At 40.3% G+C, this 20,654-nt stretch overlaps 1 protein-coding gene across 1 annotated transcript in view; it reads left to right on the plus strand.

Moving 5' to 3' along the window:
- Positions 1-20,654, plus strand: part of cntn6 (contactin 6) — a 103,674-nt gene that overhangs the window by 73,261 nt on the left and 9,759 nt on the right. The window contains exons 9-19 of the mRNA XM_029501453.1: positions 2,015-2,157; positions 2,334-2,463; positions 2,732-2,882; positions 9,329-9,456; positions 10,018-10,190; positions 11,401-11,518; positions 14,437-14,595; positions 15,806-15,955; positions 16,590-16,660; positions 17,049-17,283; positions 17,394-17,509. Coding sequence (XP_029357313.1) covers positions 2,015-2,157; positions 2,334-2,463; positions 2,732-2,882; positions 9,329-9,456; positions 10,018-10,190; positions 11,401-11,518; positions 14,437-14,595; positions 15,806-15,955; positions 16,590-16,660; positions 17,049-17,283; positions 17,394-17,509 — 1,574 coding nt within the window. The remainder of the gene's footprint in view (positions 1-2,014; positions 2,158-2,333; positions 2,464-2,731; positions 2,883-9,328; positions 9,457-10,017; positions 10,191-11,400; positions 11,519-14,436; positions 14,596-15,805; positions 15,956-16,589; positions 16,661-17,048; positions 17,284-17,393; positions 17,510-20,654) is intronic.

The raw sequence follows: 20,654 nt of genomic DNA on the forward strand, positions 1-20,654 counted from the left end.
TTTTCTAAAATCAAATAGAACAAGGTGTAGTAATGGTTTCTACAGACTGCAGTTAATTTTCAAATTACTTATCTACCAGAAAAAGATTGAGCGATGAGACCTATTGTACCAGCCTCTTGTCCAATTTCAGCCAAAACAGCCGAGCGATTTCGTCTCTCAGACGGGTCTGACCTAAATATGTATTTGAGCTCTTTTCATCCAGATGCTTCATACAAATTGCTCTTGTGAGAGCTAGCAGTACAATCACAGCACATTTACTATGACTAAGAAAATGTCATTGTTTAGCCCATGTTATACTCTAACGGCTGGACAAAGTACCACTGTGTCTACACAGAAGACAGAACATTTTATTTTGCAACATGAGACGCAACTGTGTCCTTAAAAGAGCAGCCCCGGCACACTGGTGTGCCATTGCAAGCCTATCTCACAGTCTTCTCACTTCAACCCATGTATCAAACCAAGGTTTCACCCTTTGATTTGCCAACTGGCACTTCAAGGCTTTGAGTTTGTAATTTTTCTGTTGCTCTCTTGATGTTTTGAAACATATATATGTGGAAGAAGGAGGAGCAGAGGAGGAGTGAGGGCTGATTTGAAGTGCTCTGTTCTCTATCCTGATTGGGTGCTACAGTATGGAAATCAAGTGGGAGCAATACCACGATTTATGGTCTATTTTCCTCAAAATTTCAAAATGATCATGTTGTATTGATGAAGATTTGAAATTACAGACAGAGACCATGAAATTATTAGGAAAATACTGAAAGAGCTGATAAATCGGGCCATTTCCACTTCAACTTAAATACATCTGACTTCTTTGTACAACCAGTGGAATCGCCCCCTGATGGTCATTATATAAAATGAACTTCAGCTCCACTTCATCATTGGCTTCATTTTTCTGAACTAGAATCCACTTATAAATACACAGCATGGTGTTTGCAGAGTTATTACCTTTTGTCACAAAAAGCATCCACACTGTCCAGCTGATGAACTAGTCCAGTGGCAGACTGTGGAAAACAGCCATATCAGCCTAAAAGGTCAGTTTGTTTACAATGTGAGGTTGCGCCTTGATGTTGTACAGTACATGGAAAATTCTGCCCTCCTGAGGGGTGAAGTAAACAACAGAATTTTATTTAATAATGAGGCCCTGTTGGATCAAACAAGCCACAATATGAATTAGTTAGAGAAAATTAAACTAATTAATAAGAGCTACATAACTAAAATAGATTCATAACATGACATGAATAAATGAACTATTTCTCTATATATTTTAGAACACCAAAGAAATTTGTGGTTTATTACTCATTAAACTTGATTTTGACGTGCAGTCCCTGCAGGAAAAACAAAATTTCTGGCTTTTTAGACATTAGCGCCATTTACCTCGGGGTTGTAGTGAGACAACAGCAGCAGCATCATTTTTCCTATTCCTCAGCTTTCTCCCCTTTGATCATGGGGATTATATTGATGGTTTTTGTGCATTACAATTTGTTTCTATCTTTTAGTTTATTGACACCTTCTGTTTTAATAATACAAGGAGGTCTACAGGTCAGGCTATACTGTAATTTAACAAGAAGATTAGATTTCTTCTCTGAAAATCTCGTTATTTCAAATCCCAATGAAATATGCCTACCACTCAATACACCTTGAGGTCAGTCCCAGGCACTAAGTGTGTAATGAGCTGCTGCCCTAGTAATACAGGAGCTAATTACACTCAGGCTGTGAATACAAATTGAACAAAACAAATAGTGCAAATTTGCCATGCTCGCTCATGTATGTAAATCTGACCCAAAGACTGAAAAATCAGTCCAGCTGTCAAAACAAGATTGGAATTGACTTTGTATTAAGACTGAACACTCATGCACTACGTTTGGAAACTGCTGCTCTATAGGATTTACCTGCTCATGTTCATTTGTCATTTTAGGCTCAGACGCTGATAATACTAAAGTAAATGCAATGTATCTGCAGTATGATTTTGAAATTTGGGTCAATAAATATTGCTATTCATTCTTCTTCCCCACAGATGTTGAACATCTGCATTGGGTCCAGACTCTGAAAGATGCTCATATGGCGATAGATGCCAATCTGCAATGGGAATGTAAAGCCGTTGGTAAACCAAGGCCTGCCTACAGATGGCTAAAGAATGGTCAGCCTTTAACAACAGAGGTAAAACGTCACACATTTTTTCATATATTTAAAAAATGCACAGTATTTTCATGAAAAACATTGTTAGTAATAATGAATAATAATGAATAATGAAAACGTTTATCTGACAAAAACAGAAGAACAGAAGAATCTGTTAAACTGGTTGTCCAACAAGAATCAACTGTCCTCATTTGCAGGCAAGGATCCACGTGGAAGCCGGTAGACTGACAATATCCAGGATTAGTCTGTCGGACTCTGGGATGTATCAGTGTGTGGCAGAGAATGAATATGGAGCTGTCTATGCGAGCGCTGAGCTCAAAGTTGTAGGTAGGCAAGGCAGATATCCTTTGGATGTACATCGTCCTGTTAGTGTGATACATCAGCAGGTAAATATATGAATACAGCCGGGCTGAAACTGCTCCTCACTGAGGCATGACCTCACTCTCTCATTTCCATAATTCCATTTTATTTCCAGTCTGGTGCTAAAATATAATTTCCGTAATTGCTGGTGATGTACTTGACATTTTGGCTGAAACACAGCTGCCCCCTGTCCGCTGACACCAAAAAATAGCCTTAATGGGGGTCTCTTCTGCAGCCTCCCCACCGGACTTTACAAGGCGCCCAGTCAAGAAATCCACAGTGATCCAGAGGGGTGGTGAGGTGGTTTTAGAGTGTCGCCCCCATGCTTCTCCCAAGGCCACAGTATCATGGTGGAGAGGCAGCGAAATGCTGAAGGACAGCAAGAGGTAGGATATTGTACTGTATGCACCACTGCTCATGCCACCGATGGCATCTGTTAAAAGGTCTATTCTTATGGCCGTGTTCATTTTCAGCACTCATTGTTATTTATGCTTCAGCCAAAGGGGATTTTGTATGATTTGTATGGAGGACTGAAACAGCCAGATCCAAAAATAAATAGATTCAGAAATAGAAATCAATAGACTCAGCGAATAAATGAATATGCCATTAAATGCATCTGAAATAAATTTGAAAATAAAAACAGACAATAATCAAGTGATGAAATGTGACAGCAGATATTTTTATGTTTAATTTGTGTCTGTATTTATTTCAACATTGCCATAATTCCCCTTGTTATTTTCCTCGCCCTTTGCGTAGACTTGCCATTTATTTGTCTGCCTGCTTATTAATTGATCTGTTTGGACCTGGGGCCTTTCTGTGTGGAGTTTGCATGTTCTCCCTGTGCCTGTGCAGTGTGCGTCCCAGTACTCTGGCTCCTTCCCACAACACAAAGATATTCATGTTTATGTTAGTTAGTGACTAGGTGGCATTTCACCTCCTATTGCTTCTATTTTCTCCTAAACCTTTTTTCTTTTTCGAACAAATGACAGATCACTCCTTGGTAAAGTGTGCCATTGAATCCACTTTTTTTTCTAACGGTTGGTCAATATCAGATCACATAGATTGATGATGCATGCCTTGCTCCCAGACCTGTGTTCAGTCTCACAGCAGAAATGGATGCTTCCATTCAGGAGGCACCTGATAAACTTACTTTAGCTAAAAGCAGGGTATGAACTTAGTGATTGGCTGGACTCCTTTAGTTGCAGATATTCAAGTAAGAAAGTAGAAAAAGTATTATCTATAACTGAAAATATCACACACTCAGCCTCAATCCTCCTGTAGCTACTGTTGCTAAATAGTGTTGCGTTTTGGTGTTTTGACAACCGCTGTGAGATTTGTGCATTTATCCAGCAAAAAACATATCTACTAATGTTATGTCAACACAATAGACGGACTGCCTAATCTACTTTGTTACAGATGCCAATGTGTTTGTACCCAGCACAGGTGCCTCTGTTTCATCTGCTCACTGCTCAGTTGTAACTGTATTGATTTTGGCAATTTTGGAAGTCAAGGTTGCATAAAATAGTTTTGTTTGGTCTGAAAATTTTGCTTTCAGAAAAACGCTTTCTTCTTTACACAAATACAGATATTGGTTTTCTGCTGACATACAGAAGCTTTGTCTGGTGCCCTTTTCATGGTTGTAACTCTGGGACCATGGTCGCAGCTCTATCAGTTTTATATCAAGAACACAAAATTATTTAGCTGTCTGAAACTTCAAAGGGGGAAGTGTGGTGGCATAATGGTTAGTGCTGTTGCCCCGCAATAAGAAGGTCACAGGTTCAGTTCCCGGCCTGGGGCCTTTCTGTGTGGATTTGCATGTTCCCCTGTTTCTGCGTGGGTTTCCTCCCACCGTCCAAAGACAGCATGTTTGGGTTAACTGGTGACTCTAAATTGTCCGTAGGTCTGAGTGGTTGTTGGTCTCTGTGTGTCTCTGAGCGTTGACCTGCGGTGACACCGCCCTCACCCAGAGTGAGCTGGGATTGGCTCCAGCACCCCTGTGACCTGGAAACAGATAAGCGGTAGAAGGTGAATGAATGAAATTTCAATGTATCCAGTGTCCCACTGTTTCCAGGATATTCAAGGCAGTCAAATGCTGAATGTTGAACAGATATCCTGTAGTGCCACAGTTTCTGTGGAAACCATACAGAAACAGAATCACACTGTAAACCTGACTGGAACTGTACCTCTGGCTACATGACACACCACATCAGTCCATGATTTAGGGTCTGAGGCAAAAAAAAAAACAAAAAAAAAAAAAACTGTTAGCTGAAAGAGTTTGTTGTTGCACTTGCCCTTGGCAGACACTTATACACACAAAAACAACCAATGGAGTTCAAGTGCTTTTATTAGATGTTTTGCAGGAATAGAAGGGGAAGTGGGGAGCATGGCGGCGTAGTGGTCAGCGCTGTCTCCCCACAATAAGAAGGTTGCGGGTTCGGTCCTTTCTGTGCAGAGTTCACATGTTCTCCCCGTGTCTGCGTGGGCTTCCTCCATGCACTCCGGTTTCCTCCCACCGTCCAAAGACGTTAACTGGTGACTCTAAATTTACCGTAGGTGTGAATGCGCGTGAATGCAAATGTGAGTGGTTGTTTGTCTTTGTTTGTCCTTGTGTGTTGGCCCTGTGATGGACTGGCAACCTGTCCAGGGTGAACCCTGCCCCTCGACCCCGCAGCTTGAACTACCAGAAACTACCAAAAATCTTATGCAACATCAGCATTCAGTAAGACCTGCCTTCACTCTCTCACACACGCTCACACACGGAGTCCACACCTCCTTGTGCTAAAATAATCATTTTAGAGAAATGACATAATTTTGGAGCATTTAAGTTATTTCTTTGAGGAAGGAAGCACAGTATTGGCAATCGTAGTGTTTCCCCCATAAAGCAATTGTTCATTATACCCGATATTATGAGCCATACAATTTAATGCATGTCATTTGTATAAAACACCATCAGAAATCTGTGGCAGTCTCAAGACCTGTGATTAACTTAATAGCTGCAATCTTCTCTGATAGCTTTGCCACTTTGTTCCATTCAAGCAGCATCTTCAGTGTTGTATAACAATATCCCACAGTGGTGGGTTTCAAATGAAAGGGCAAGAAGGACAGTGGTGCATCTGAAACTTGTACTTTTGTACTTTTCTTCTCCACTTCTGATTTTAACAATATTGGATTTTTACTTTTAGATTTTTTGTTTTAGATTAAAGTGATGTTGAACCGTCCAGACACGGTGGGCTCTGGATTTTTGCCACAGGACAAAAAAAAAAAAAAAAAAAAAAAAATATATATATATATATATATATGGCTCGTAGATGTGAATGTGAGCGTGAGTGGTTGTTCGTCTCTGTCTGTCTATATATATATATATACATTGAAATTAGTATTTGCAGTGGAATATTGCACAATAGTGCAGTAATCTGCAAATGTTCAGACTGGATGATGGCGGTGTAGAAGATGACCAGCAGCTCCCGAGGCAGGTTGAACTTTCTCAGCTGATGCAGAAAGTACAAACTCTGCTGGGTTTATGTGGGAGTTTATGTGGGAGGTCCACTTCAGGTCCCAGGAGATTGTAGTTCCCAGGAACTTGAATGAGTCCACACTAGACACTGTACTGTTGAGGGTTGTGGGGGTGGGGCGGGGGGGGTTGAGGTGGGCATGTTCCTTCTGAAATCCATTGTCATCTCTACAGTCTTGATTGGATTTAGCTCTAGGTGGCTCTGACCACACCAGACGACCAGTCGGTCCACCTCGTAGGCAGACTCATCACTGTCCCGGATGAGGCCGATAACCATTGTGTTGTCTGCAAACTTAGTTTCACATACGGGCCATCCGAGGTGCAGTCATTGGTATAGAGGGAGAAGAGCAGCGGGGATAGAACACACCCCTGGGGGGCGCCAGGGCTGATGCTACGGATGTTGGAGAGGATGCTACCCAGCCTCCGAATACACTGGTTTTAAACATAATGCCCAAAAAATGCCCAACAAAAACAAACGATGAACATTTGTTAAGCTTGTGTAAATGATTGGGACTGCTGCTTCTCCATCTAGCAGACAAAGACTTCTTTGGCTGCACCTCCAGCTTCTTATTAGCCACATCTCCTCCCTTTGTGTTCTCAGATCATATGAAGGTCAATATAATCCTAAAACACAGCTCCATCAAGTTATGCATTTGAATCAACATCAAAACTAACCAAAAACCATTAATCCCCGCTAGTATTGCTGGGATTAAAAGCAATACTAATTGTAGGGCTTCTGACCTCAGAAAAGCCAAGCACCTGCAAACTTTAAAATCTTTATGGACATGTTGACTGTCCATCAGAATACTGGAACATTCATTCCCACTTAGTCTGCCTGGTCATGGTCAGGTGAAAACTTCTTATTGCGTTGTGTTTTATATATATATATATAGTGGATGGCAGCTACTTGCCAAGTGTTCTTCTTACGCCCCTTAGGCCTAACACCATTAGCCTAAAAGCCCATTCCTTATAACATTTCAAAAAGCCTGTTAGATCCTGCAGATCGGTGTTCTGTTTGTTTTGATAAAATAAAAGAGTGCAGCAAGATTCAAGTGAACACAGTTCATCCTGTGGTAACTGAACTCTGAACTAATTTCCCCCCAATCTTCAATCAGGAAGATTGATTGGAGTCTGTTGAGGAATTTCTGAAATTTGCTTCTCAAGATGAAGTTGGCATTGGTAAAATGGAAAAATCCTCTCTGTGTTAGTTGAATCAAAAACACCTGATAGCTCATTCAGTTCCCTTTTTAAGTGGAAATGCTTCTGATGAATCTGAAGGTTTTGCTTGGAATTCATAAATATGGATCCCATATGTGAATCCAGGAAGATGAACCACAGAAGCTTACATAAATTTGCCGTGAGTGAGATTTAAGTTATATTTCTTTTTTGTTAATACAGCTTTTCCTCACTCATTTATTTTAATGTCAACATATAATGGAACAATATATTATTTTTACAAAGTGAATTTGGAACAAAAAATAAGGAACTTCACTTGAAAAGACAAGAAAAGACTCTTTTTATCCAGTTATCAGGAACATTTATTCAATAAATGTACATTAAAGTGGCTTGAGTTTCAAATTATCTTCATAAACTAAAAAAGAGAATGGTTGAGTTAATCTGATTGAGATACCGTTTTCGTTCTTATTTACCACTATGTGATGTGCTGACTTTCATTTTGAAACAGAAGTGTTGACCTGCTTTCCGGCTGTTTCTCATTTTCATTTGGGCTCAGGCTCTGATCAATATGTACGGCCGGCTTTCCATAGACGTTCTGTAACTCACTGGAGCTGCCTCAACATGTGACTGGTGGGATTGATTAGCTATCATATTTTTTGTGGCCTGGTCATGTGGAAAGGGAGAAAAATTACCTAGACATTATCCAGGCAGCACATTCAGACGAGAATAGAAATTCACACCATGGAACGCAGATTGTCCACAAAGCAGATATTTCTTCACGTTTCTATTTGTTCTGCAGTTCATTGCCCCTCAGGTCATGTTCTCAATGCGCCTCCATCCCTCAGTGCTTGGTATTTTTGTCAATAAATCAGCGTAAAGCACCCTTTGTCAGACATGCTCTCTGGGTCTCAGCTCAGCCCAAGTGAATACATATTTATTCTTGGGCGCCAACATGAAATTGTTTGATTTTTGAGCTGGCTATTCACAGTATTTCTGTTTGATTTGCTGAATCCAAAGGTCACAACAGGAAGACATTATCTCCCTCATTTATGCATATGTTTACACGCTTTCCAACTTGCTTGTCCTGGCGCTGACAGAACTATTCCAGGCAAAAATGTGAAGGGGCGTCATTTCTGCTGGAGATGTGTGCTTTTAACTTTTTACAATCCGTTTTTTGGCGCCCTCATTTATCTCTCAACAGTGACCTCTCATTGTCCTGACAGCAGGATATAAAAATGCTAAAAATGTTGACACAATAGTGTTGCAAAACACACTCAGGAACAACCAAAATCAGCAAGCAACGTGGTGGAAGCTTTCTTTTTCGCTCTCCCACAGAATGCCTTATTTTATGAGCGGTTGTTGGACAACATGCAGCTCAAAATGAATACCTGCAGAAACTACCCAGGGCTGAACAACAGTTCATTAGAAAACTTTGTATCAAAAAGAATAAGTCATTACGGTTTTATTGCATGAACGAGGAGCAATTCATTATTTTTGAAATGAATAACGTTTATTCCTTCACATTCATGTAATCCAAGATCGTGAAAATAAGTCACATGCCTTTGCATCCCTACAACATGTTTCAATCAAGTGCTCCCAGTTTCTCCCATGACTAGTCAATATTTTGTCAGGTTAGATGCTTCAATAAGCTTATTTCCATCTCACTACTTCCGAAATGCCTTATAGTGAGTTGATACTATCTCCACATGTTGTGGCGCGATAAGGCTACAGGTAAAGATTCCATTCGAATTGCCTCTTTACTCTGCTGCTTTCCTCTTTTCTGCCTCTCACCTTCCTCCTGCCCAGCCCTGGGAGCCAGTTGTGTATTCAATTAATATGAGCATTTAAGCCATTGTGCTGTCAATATTTTGCTGAGTCCACAGCATAACTCCTCTGCCTCAGCTAAGATAATTGTTATCTTCTGAAGCGTACTAAATAGACTTTTGGAGCAGATTCTGAAGCCTTCATTCAAAAGTAAATAAATGGTGGGTGGGGAGTGGGGTTCAAATGCCTTGAGAAATGCGGCCATATCTCTGCCAAGAAGTATTTTATTTGATTCCAATCATCACTTTTGATTCAGTTAACAACTAAAGAATTGATTAGGAAATGAGAGATTCTTTTTCAGTCTTTTTTCATTCTCTTCAGACAGACTATCCTGGAAGATGGGACTCTACGTATCACCAACATCTCAAAATCTGATGGCGGCAGATACACGTGTGTGGCTAGAAACCACTTCGGAACGTCCAGCAGCTCAGGAACTCTGGTGGTGAAAGGTACTTTGTCTTTCTCTCCACAGTTTTCCATGATTGTACCTTCTAAGCAAAGGCTTTGAACCTCTGTTCAAAGAAAAAAATACCAGCTCAAGCATGAAATTGATAATGAAATATATAGCCATTTTATGTTCCTGGCAGTTTGACAGACGTATAAGTCATCCGTGGTTTTGTCAGTTGTGAGTTATTGTTCATGTAGCAGAGAGGGACAAACCACTGCCGTCTGTGGCTGTGATTGAAGAATATTTTCTAATATTTAATTTAAAAGAGCTACCAAAGCATTTTCAGATTTGTGTTTTCAAATAATTACGATCAAAGCGAGAGTCCTTTTTTTCTTTCTAGTTGACATTGTGATTGCAGAGTGTTTAATTATTCATTACTGAGATATGGGGGGCATTCGCTGCCTAAGTGAAGTTATTTAAGGTCACTCAATTACACTGGTCTGTCTCATGATTCGGGGGAAATTAAGCTTTATTACCTTCTTCATGGCTGGGTTTTATTGAAATACAGTGCTATACACAATTACAAATCACTCTCTTTATTTCTTTTCCCATAATGCCACAGAACCCACCAAAATCATTGTTCCACCCCTGAGTATGGACGCTACCGTAGGACAGAGCCTTGTGTTGCCATGCGAGGTGTCCAGTGATTCGTCGCTCAGCCCCATCTTCAAGTGGTTTTTCAATGGCAAAGCCATTGACTTCAGCAGGCAGGAGCACTTCGAAATGATTGGAGGGGTATGTGTAATGTGCTTGGTGCCATTAGGATTTGTCTAACATCATTTTTAAAAGCTTCACCTAATAGTGAACCTCCTCAGGGCTGTGCTTTTCTGCGAAGTTATGCAATAGTGTAAAGCTGAGAGATGATTTCTGTGTGTGTTGAATTTCCCTGAATGATTCTCAAACAAATTCTTCATAAAATCCCGTAAAATGCAGTATGGTATGGATGGTAACAGACTAGTAAAGGGCACCGCGGTGTTATTATTCACTGTTACAATTGGCAACATGTGGGATGATATACGCTGTATGTTTTCCCTGTGGTCTTGCAGAAAATCGGAATTTGACGTGATATAGCCAAAGTTTGGCGTGGTCAATAGACTAATTTAAATAAACCATTCATAACTTTTGTTATTGCAAGTGTTTATTAGAATTATTTTAGAGCATTGGCAGTTGTTTACTTACCAGTCTCGGACAAAAGCTGGGAGTTCAGCATCAAGTTTCATTCCTATACAGAGATTTAATGTTTAAATAGTTACATCAAGCTAAGCTAACTGATTCTACTGATTTTACTGTGATGTGGTTGAGTGGAAAACCTGTAAATGTGGATGACATTCCTTCTGCTATCTGTTGATGTCGCTCTTTGAATAAATCAATCAATTCCTCTCTGAACAAAAGAGCCTAAAATTTGTGATTACAAGATTTATGCTCCCTCTTGCTGAGCACACCAGGCCCACATAGGACGCTGTACAATAGTGACATTTGCACAGTGAGCATAATCACAACAGCTGTGTAACTTGTCTTTCCTCTTACACAAAGCAACTGATTTCTGAATCACATTATTTTGCTGAAAGGAAACTTCTGAAGATCATCTGCATGTGTATGTGTTTGTGTGTGTGTGTGTGTGTGTGTGTGTGTGCGCCCATGACAGTGAAGTGGAGAAAGCAACTCTGACAATTCTTGCGGAAGCTTTTAATCTGAGCTTGGGGGATAAAGTGCAAACAAACCACTGATCCAAATAAAAAAACAGTTTCAAAACAAGTAATTTTCGTGCATCCTTCCTTACAATATGAAGGATTTACAGCATATGACTTAAAAAAAAAATCTTCCTGTCTTCTAAGGATTTTACGCACTTCTTCTTTTGACTTTGCTACAACTTTTCTGTTTGTTTGTTTGTTTGTTTGTTTTTTCTCTCTCCAAGAAGCTTATATGGATGTGTTTTTGTCATTAGGGATTTGCAGGTGACTTGATGGTGAGAAACATTCAGCTGAAGCATTCGGGGAAGTATGTGTGTATGGTACAGACTGAAGTGGACACTGTTTCCGCGGCAGCAGACCTGATTGTCAGAGGTATGTCTGTTTCTTCCTATTTTCACTGCTTGTCACTTTCTCTCTGTGGAGAATTTCCTATAGAGTTGAATCACTGTAATGTCAGTTTTCAGAGACTCAAGTAACTTGCTTTTATAGACTTTTAGATTTACAAGCAGGGAATTTAATTAACTTAAAGACGCATATTGAAGACAGGGATTTATATAATTGGATCATTTTGGACCAGCTGTGTTCTCTTTAGCTCCCACACACAAATGTAATTAATAGAATTGTGGGTTAAATGAAAAATATCAGGAATTGAGACATGTTGACAATGATCAATATGTCTAGTTAACAAATATCTATGTATGGGAATGGATATGCACATATCCATCTCAAAGTCTGTGATATTGTTCATCTATCTATTTCATATCCACTATATTTCCAAAAGTATTCTCATCTGCCTTGACTCGCATACAGCTTCAACTCTTCTGGGATGGCTTTCCACAAGGTTTGGGAGTTTTTATGGGAATTTTTGACCATTCTTCCTGAAGCGCATTTGTGAGGTCACACACTGATGTTGGACAAGAAGGCCTGGCTCCCAGTCTCTGCTCTAATTCATCCCAAAGGTGTTCCATTGGATTGAGGTCAGCATTCTGGAATTGTCCAAAATCTCTTATGGTGGCATACAAAGAGATTTTTGGACAATTCCATGCTCCTAACTTTGTGGAAACAGTTTGGGGATGGCCCCTTCCTGTTTCAACATGACTGTGCACCAGTGTACAAAGCAAGGTCCGTGAAGACATGGATGAGAGAGTTTGGCGTGGATGAACTTGAACACACTCCTGACCTCAAACACACTCCTAAACTTTGTGGAAAGCCTTCCCAGGAAAGTTGAAGCTGTTACAGCTGCAAAGGGTGGACCAACGTCATTTTAAACCAGGGGTCACCAATTCCTGGCCTGGAGGGCCACTGCCCTGCATGTTTTAAATGTTTCCTGCTCTAACACACCTGATTCAAATGATCAGCTCGTCATCAAGCTCTGCTGAGGTCCGATAAGGAGCCACTCATTTAAATCTGGTGTGGTGGAGCAGGAAACATCTAAAACATGCAGGACGGTGGCCCTCCAGGACTGGAGTTGGTGACCCCTGTATTAAAGCCTATAGAGTAAGAATGGGATGTCACTTCAATTCATATGCAAGTCAAGGCAGATGAGAGAATACTTTTGGCAATATAGCGTATATGATAACAATAATGACATATTCCCTTCCATGTATAGCAACACACATACACAGCTAGATTTCTATACGCAGCAGTTTTTTGGTGCTTGTTTAACTTTAGTGTAACCATGTAAATGCCTTCTGATCTGGGTAACAAACTAACGTTACTTTCAGCCAGTTTCAGTTGACTGTACCTGTACGGCGTGTTCCCATCCTGTTTCAGGAAACCAGTAGAAAAAAATGGGAATAAAAACAACGGGTTAGAAAACTGCATTTTCTTGACTGATGTAGAAAAGTTGGTGTAACAGCACAGTCCAATGGAAAGAGACTTAGTGAGTAAATCCTGACATCTATGAAGTGATTTATTTGACACTGAAGCTTCCGCTCCACTGAAGACACCAAAAGTTGAGGCAGCCAGAAACATCAGATGTGTGTGGAGTCATGAGGAGACAGTAACCTTACTGGCTGGAGCTTTTCTGTGAGTAGTTTGCACAGTGCCTGTGTGGGTTTCCTCCAGCTGCTCTGACTTCCCACAGTCCAAAGACATGCAGAAATTGGCTGTGGGTGTGTATGGTCGTTTGTCTGTATTCGTTGGCCACTTCCTAACCAGAACAGATTTTTGTTAAAATCTGAAGTCAATTTGGATGGACACTGTTGCTGTTGATTTTGAAAAGATGACAGTCAGATACTCTCATATGATTACATTTTCAGCAAAGGCCCCAATTTTCTTCAATTTTCGATTAGTGATAGAACATATCCCCGCTTCCTGACAGCGGGACATGTGATTGGTCAGATGGGCAACAAATAATTTCATGTTCTATCTTCAAAGAGCAACGTTACATGCAAAATTGATTGTAGATCAGATGGCTGTTGTGAAAAGTGCACCAGACCGCCGTCAAAACCGAACATATTTATTGAGACACATAACCAAATGGAAGGGAAAAGTCTCATTAATGCTGCGCAGGCATTAACAGTCAGATGGTGCAGTGTTCACATACGGATTGTATGTTTCTGTGTGCATAATCTGAAACCGAGCATTCTTGATACACAGTGATCTTCTTCCAGCAGCAGGTAGTCCTGCTGAGGGCTCAGTTCTACTTTTACAGATTTGTGGGGTTTAGCAGAAAATCTCATGTCACTTATCCAAGTGTCAGCCTGTTTGTTTGATCTCATGTTTCTGCTTTCCCTAATTTCAATCATATCACCATTGAAAGTCAAGTCCCGTTTGCCCAAATCCCTGGTTACTCATGTTGCTTCACGTTGAATATGGGTGTCTCTCATCTCACTTAGCTGGTTTAGGCAATGAGGCTGCATTTAGAGAATTTTTTCAGTTTTTCTGTTGAAGAGAGGGCACTTCTCACTTTTTTTTATTGTTCTTCTCATTTTAATGATGATGCATGATTTTCTTTCAAAGTTTAAAATTGGCAAAAAAGCTTTCATGTTGAGAGAATTCATATTTGTGTGGGAGATATGCAAAATTAAACTTAAACTGAACATTTCTGGCCTCACACAGATGATGGCGTAAATGAATTTCCCACAGAACTGTGCCCTTCAGTATACTGATTAGACAGGTGTTCTCAGAGGAGCCCGTTATATCTCCACCAGCCCTGAACTTCGGTTGTTAGGTTTCTTATAAGTCACTTAATACGTGTAGTGGGGGTAGCCAACCTAGAGTGATTTCATTCATTTCGGGATGTTGTTCTGCAGCGAGTGTGTCTGCTTTGTTTCTGGGTATTGCAGGACCTCCTGGTGCCCCGGAGGGCCTGATGGTGACCGACATTACTGACACCACTGTGCAACTGTCCTGGAGCTCTGGGCCTGACAACCACAGTCCTGTTACCATGTACATGGTGCAGGCCAGGACCCCCTTTTCTATTGGCTGGCAGACAGTGCGAACAGGTAACAGCTGCACCAACAACATTTTCTTTTCAATTAATGTCATTCTCTTTTTCTCGGATGCATAGAGAAAAATGCTGAACAATTTCCATTGGTCATATTATGAGTTAAAGACAAAGATGCTTACACAGCAGCACATAATTTAATATCACATAATGTATAATACAAGACTAAATTAAAATGGTCATTTAGGCATGAAGTTTAAACTCATGTATTGATTGGTATAGTTTTTTTCTCAAAAATGGGGGTAAACCAAATCCCTTTGTTACATCGTTCTCTCTAGAAACTAAGTTACAAGGCAGTTCTGAAAATAGTGCAGTGAAATATGCAGCTGCATGTAGTTTAGAGGGAGCACTAACAACATGGGAAATGTATTATTATGAAGTAATAATAAGAACATCTACCACACATCAACTGGTTCGAAGCCAATACAATTACTGTTTGGATGTATATATATCATTTATGGTTGCCTCACAATGTAACAGAAGGGAATAAGACAAATGGAATTCTAGTAATAATGATGTTACTAACCCAGACAAAGCCCCCCTTTCATGTAGTCAAATAAATAAATAAATGAATGGGCCACAAATGATAGAGTACAGTTTGCATACAGAAAGCTAAAATAACATTAGCATTACAAAAGCTAAAGTCATGTGAGCTTAATAAAGCTACGTTTTGCTGTTTGTTGCAGTTAAAAGCATAGATGCTCCTTCATTCTGGAAACTGTACAAGATTAGATCCATTCGTGCAAAAACCTAGATACGTGATCTTATCAGGGAGCTGGCTGCCATCTTTACAAATACACATCAAAATGATTCCCAAAGCGCTGATCAAACAAAATGCTTGGCAGGGAGACGGATTAACTGGGGCGACTGTGTCTGACAGCTTATTCATGCTATTTATTAATTCATTTATGTGTAAAATTGCATTGTAAGATGCAGGCATTGCTGTATGATAACAAGAAATAATTACAGTATATGTAGATTTGTTGGACCGGTGTCACCCTTGAGTGTACTGTAATTGGAACAGTATTAAGAGGTTTACAAATGTCACCATTTCAGTTTGATGTACTTCACTGGTTTGTGAAATGTTCTTATATATGTATAAGTATATATGTGTGTGTGTATGCTGGAGAGTAAATTTGAATTGTGCCTCAGTTAAAAGAACAAAAAAAAAACAAAACATGTCTCAATTCTAAATTCTTTAATCCTAGTTCCTGATTCTGTGCCTGGACAGATGATGCATGCCACAGTGAAAGATTTGAACCCCTGGGTGGACTATGAATTCAGGGTGGTGGCAATCAACAGTGTTGGTGTAGGAGAACCCAGCACGCCATCAAAACAGATTCGAACCAAAGCAGCAGGTATCCTGTCAATTGTTGGTTCTCTTCATAACAAATTAATCAGCCCCACTTTGAAAATGTAATTTAACTGATTGATTAGTTTCACTTTCCTTCAGCTACCCATGATGTCAGTCATTTTAAACCTCATGCCAATATTTGAATACTGACTCACATGCAGAATGAGTGGAGATTGGATTGAACTTTGAACCATTTAAGTGTCACCACAAAGCCTTTTTGTGTGTGTGTGTTTACACGCGTGAGCTTGTGCCATGATTAATTAATGGTTACATCAATAGAAAATGTGACCTATACACACATGTCAGGAAGCAACCACAGGAAAAGTGCCTATTTGGACATCGTTAGCTGAATAATTCCACCCTGCTGGTTGAATCACAGGGGAACAAGTATCCCATTGTGCTTTACACATGAGGCTGACATATGGTGCTGGGTTAATAGCAGCATCGTGCACGGATGGTAATGCCACTGTCAACAAAAACTCTAATTCTTCTGCTGCACAATTAACCTGTTCTTGTGCAAATTAGAAGTGACGGTCACCTCATTTAAAGCTGTGTGATTGAACAGAACCCTATGGAAATGCCTTGGACTTAATAATCCAAACTGAGGGATGATTAAGTTTCCTTTTGTGCCTCTTTAGTTCCCAAGGTTGCACCAGTTAATGTGAGTGGTGGCGGCGGAGCTCGCGGAGAACTTGTCATCATTTGGGAGGTAAAACGGATCACGGGTATTTTGTGAGTGGGTATTCATCGTAACAGAGCGTCCTTTGAATCTTCTGATGAGAATGGAGCTCTGGTACAGTTCATGTGTCTGCAGTGGTTTGGCTTCAGTGCAGTGGTTTTTAATTAGAAACGTGGCTTTTCTGATTTGCTGCCTGTTGACTTCCCTTGTTGTGCAAATCAAAACCAAGCTATGGAGCCAGAGCAACCTTCATATGTGCATATCTGGAATTAGGTGACAAATTTCCATGTTTGGGATGTGGCTGATAGCACATTGAGATGCTGTATTGGACACATTCAACTCTTCTATGATGCCCTTATTTATTTTCTACTCACAGTTTTTTACGTCAAAGGCGTAACTTTTTCTGTCGCTATCTCAGCCGGTTCCAGAGGAGCAGCAGAGCGGTGAGGATTTTGGCTATGTCGTGGCTTTCCGCCCACTTGGCAGCAGCACCTGGATCCAGACAGTGCTGGCATCACCTGATGCATCCAGATATATTTACAGAAATGACAGCATTGCACCCCTGTCCCAGTTTGAAGTGAAAGTGGGCGTGTACAACAGTCTGGGAGAGGGGCAGTTCAGCCGTGTAGTGCAGGTGTTTTCTGCAGAGGAAGGTGCGTTCCTTCACCTCCACAAGCTACAAAAGTCGATGTGTTAATTCAAGAAAATGCAGGTATTCTCTCTTAATTGCAAACATGCATAATTCATGATCTTTCTTATTTAGAGCCCTCTCAAGCACCGTCTCAAGTGTGGGGCCGTGTTATGTCAGCCTCTGACATCGAAGTCTACTGGGAACCTATCCCCCCCGGGTCCACCAGTGAGAAGATCATTGCATACGAGGTAGGAAAAAGAAAAGTTTGAAATAACAGCGCTACAAGGAATATTCAAAGAAGCAGTAGACATTAATCCACGAATGACTGACAGCATAATAAGCTGGCGTTCAGTTCAATATAACTGCAAATGGTGACAACGTGGAAATACTCTGACATTAAAATACAGTATGCGTTAGAGCGGCAGATTTTTCACAGGCTAATCTAAGAGTTGAAGAGGTCTGTTGGCAGCTGTTCCAGTCTCCAGCTTGCTACCGGAGGCTGTGTGAGAGCTGCTATTAAAAATAATAAATAAATAAAAGGAAGCGTAAACATCATACATCACTATCCTCTACAACAAACACTCTCCTGGGTTTTGGCTGTAGAAAACTTGGATAAAAAAAGCAGACCTTCTCTACCAAAAACAGCAGGTATTTTACAGGGGAGGATCCCCACGTGGCCTGCCCTCCTCTGAGAAACTTTGAGGTCATTTCCAGTGTTTGGTCCGACATTGCTAGAAGAGAGAAGTTAGACGCACTACAGTGCACATTTGACACATTTGTGAACAGAGACCAAGTGGAGAGCTTTCATGCTGAACTCGTTTAACAGAATTGGCTCCTATAAAAAGATATACAGCCAACTCACAATACAAAATGTATTTTCGACCAACTGCTGTATGTTGAAAGTCTTTGATTTCTTATTGTTTGCATTTAGTTTTGAAACCTCAGCTTTAAAAAACGAAAGCCACAATGTTAGATTAGATTAGATAATACTTTATTGATCCTTTGGAAGGCAATTATTATTAACTGGGAGGATGACTCAGGACTCGCTCCTTTTTGCTGATATTTAAGAACTCCAGACTCCTAACCTCAATGCTATCATACCAAAATATTTTTTTTCACAATATATATAATGTTGATGATTTCAGTCTATCACAAGCAACAATTTTTGTAGTAATAAATCTCTCAAATGCTCCGACAGCTCTTCAGATATAATACAGGCGTTAATTTATTTTCTCACCTCTCAAGTGTCAAGTGTCAACCTTTGCACTGTGTAAAAACAACCATTGCGTGAGTTTACTAGATGTCAACGCTTGTTGACGTTTGAAATGAGACAAATAAAATCCTGGTTTAGAGCATATGTCTGATTGTACAGTGTCAGTGTATGATGAATCCCTGAACTACAGTGTAAATACATTCAAAATGAAACAGGACAGCAGATAGGCTTTTGTCGTGGTGGTGCCAGCTCCATGCATCAAATATCATAGAAGAGGAAAGTCGAAGCGGTTTCAATAGGAAAGATATGATTGATTCATGCAAGTCATGGGTTTAATTCATTTATTTATTTGTCAACAAGAGTGGGTCTTTTTGGCACTGCTCCTAATAGAGAGTAATGGATCACTTTCTGTTAGGAGCAGTGCCAAATCCTCCCAGACCAGGAAGGACCCCCTAGAATCTATTCATACATTTTGCTTAACATTGAGCACAATCTAGTCTGTTGTTCCCATAGAAGTTACTCCAAAATGGCTTGCTTGCATATCTTGGATGCCTTTTTTAAGTGTGAGTTGGCATCAGTCCTTCAGGTCCCTTAGGGATGCCTGAAGTGCTTGAAGCATTGTTTAATATGTGTATGTTTAATATGTAGTATGTCATTGTCCAATACAATTTGGGCAATGACAGGAAAGTGAAGGGACAGTGAATACCCCCCCCCCCCCACCCCTTTCCAATTCTTAAGGGTTATTTTAAATGAGCTGATTATTAAATTAGTAAATAAATAATGCTTTTTCAGGGATGACAGTTTTGTTTAGCTTCAAAAGCCAGCACCTAAATATTGTTCAGCATGCTAGGCACCAGAATCAGACACTGGGACAAATCCTTGTGGACCGGCAGCCTGCCAGAATCCAAATCCCCTCTCAGTGCTTGTGTTTGTAGCACATGAGAGTGTGCTGGGTGTGTGTTCTGTTCCTGGATTTACCAGCCAATCTTTCTACATATGTCAAAATTCCTTTTATTGTATCTCCAAAATATTGTTTAACCCTGAAAAGTCATCAAAGGTTGAAAACGCCTGGAGTGAAAATTGAGCAGATTCTACTGCAATTAGGCTGGAGGGACACATATGTGGATATACAACAGTGGTAGTGTGATGGCGTTATAAATGTGTCCAATTGCCTCCATTAACTTGTGGTCACTTGGAAGTGGTAAAAAAAAAAGACAGTTCTGCTAAAGTGCTATTTCCCTGCGCAGCCAGTTTGAGGAAACCATGCAGAAAAACACTTGTTGGGTATCTGGACTCCAATTCCTCCAGATGGCTGTAAATGCAACCTCTCCCTGGGCTGGGCTATCAGAGGCAGGACATCTAGCTCTAAGATGGCTACAGTGCTTCTGGTGTTTCACCCTCTCAATTCCCACTGCCATTGTATCAGGGACACATAAGAGCAAGTCTACTTTGACTAGACAAGTTCCAATTGCTCTTCACATTAAATACATAGAGCTATCTCTGTACAAGCCATACATGCAACACCGCTGTTTATTTCATATTGCTTTTGTCCCAGAAATAGCTACTGTAGAATCCAAGCCTTTGTACCTGTTGTACTCTGGAGAAACTCCAGAAATAACATCATTCTGTAGCTGCTCCTGACTCTCCCTGAGGACGATACCCAGAATCTACTATATGCTTGCAGTACAACCAAAGTGGGAGGGAGTATTCATACTGCAATATCCTGTCCATAGACTCTGTCAGAGGACAGCGCCTTGCCAAAATTAATTTTGTCATGGGCTTGTACTGATGGGAATCAAGTGTTAGCTCTTTGCGAGCGGCTGTAATTTTTTACATTTACATTTTACAAGACATTACTAAGTCTTCTGATATGCACGTCACAACACTGACTTATGTTTGTGACATGTGCTTGCCTCAGAATATTTTCACCTAAGGCACAGGAGATAATATTGTGTAGGTGCTTTTCTCAGACATTTGCACCTTTCATTGTTTTTGGATGGATTCTATAATCGAAAAAAAAAAAAAAAAAAGTTTCTGCTCAGGCTTTTGCTATACACAATTGATTTAAATTCAATTCAGTTTTATAATTATTTATTAAACAGATCAATACAGGAATAAATAAAGAATGACAATGATAAGTAGAAACATTACTGCAACTTGTGCTGCTAAAATGTTTTCCA

The sequence above is a fragment of the Echeneis naucrates genome, chromosome 5 (assembly GCF_900963305.1).
Source record: "Echeneis naucrates chromosome 5, fEcheNa1.1, whole genome shotgun sequence".
Lineage (NCBI taxonomy): Eukaryota > Metazoa > Chordata > Actinopteri > Carangiformes > Echeneidae > Echeneis > Echeneis naucrates.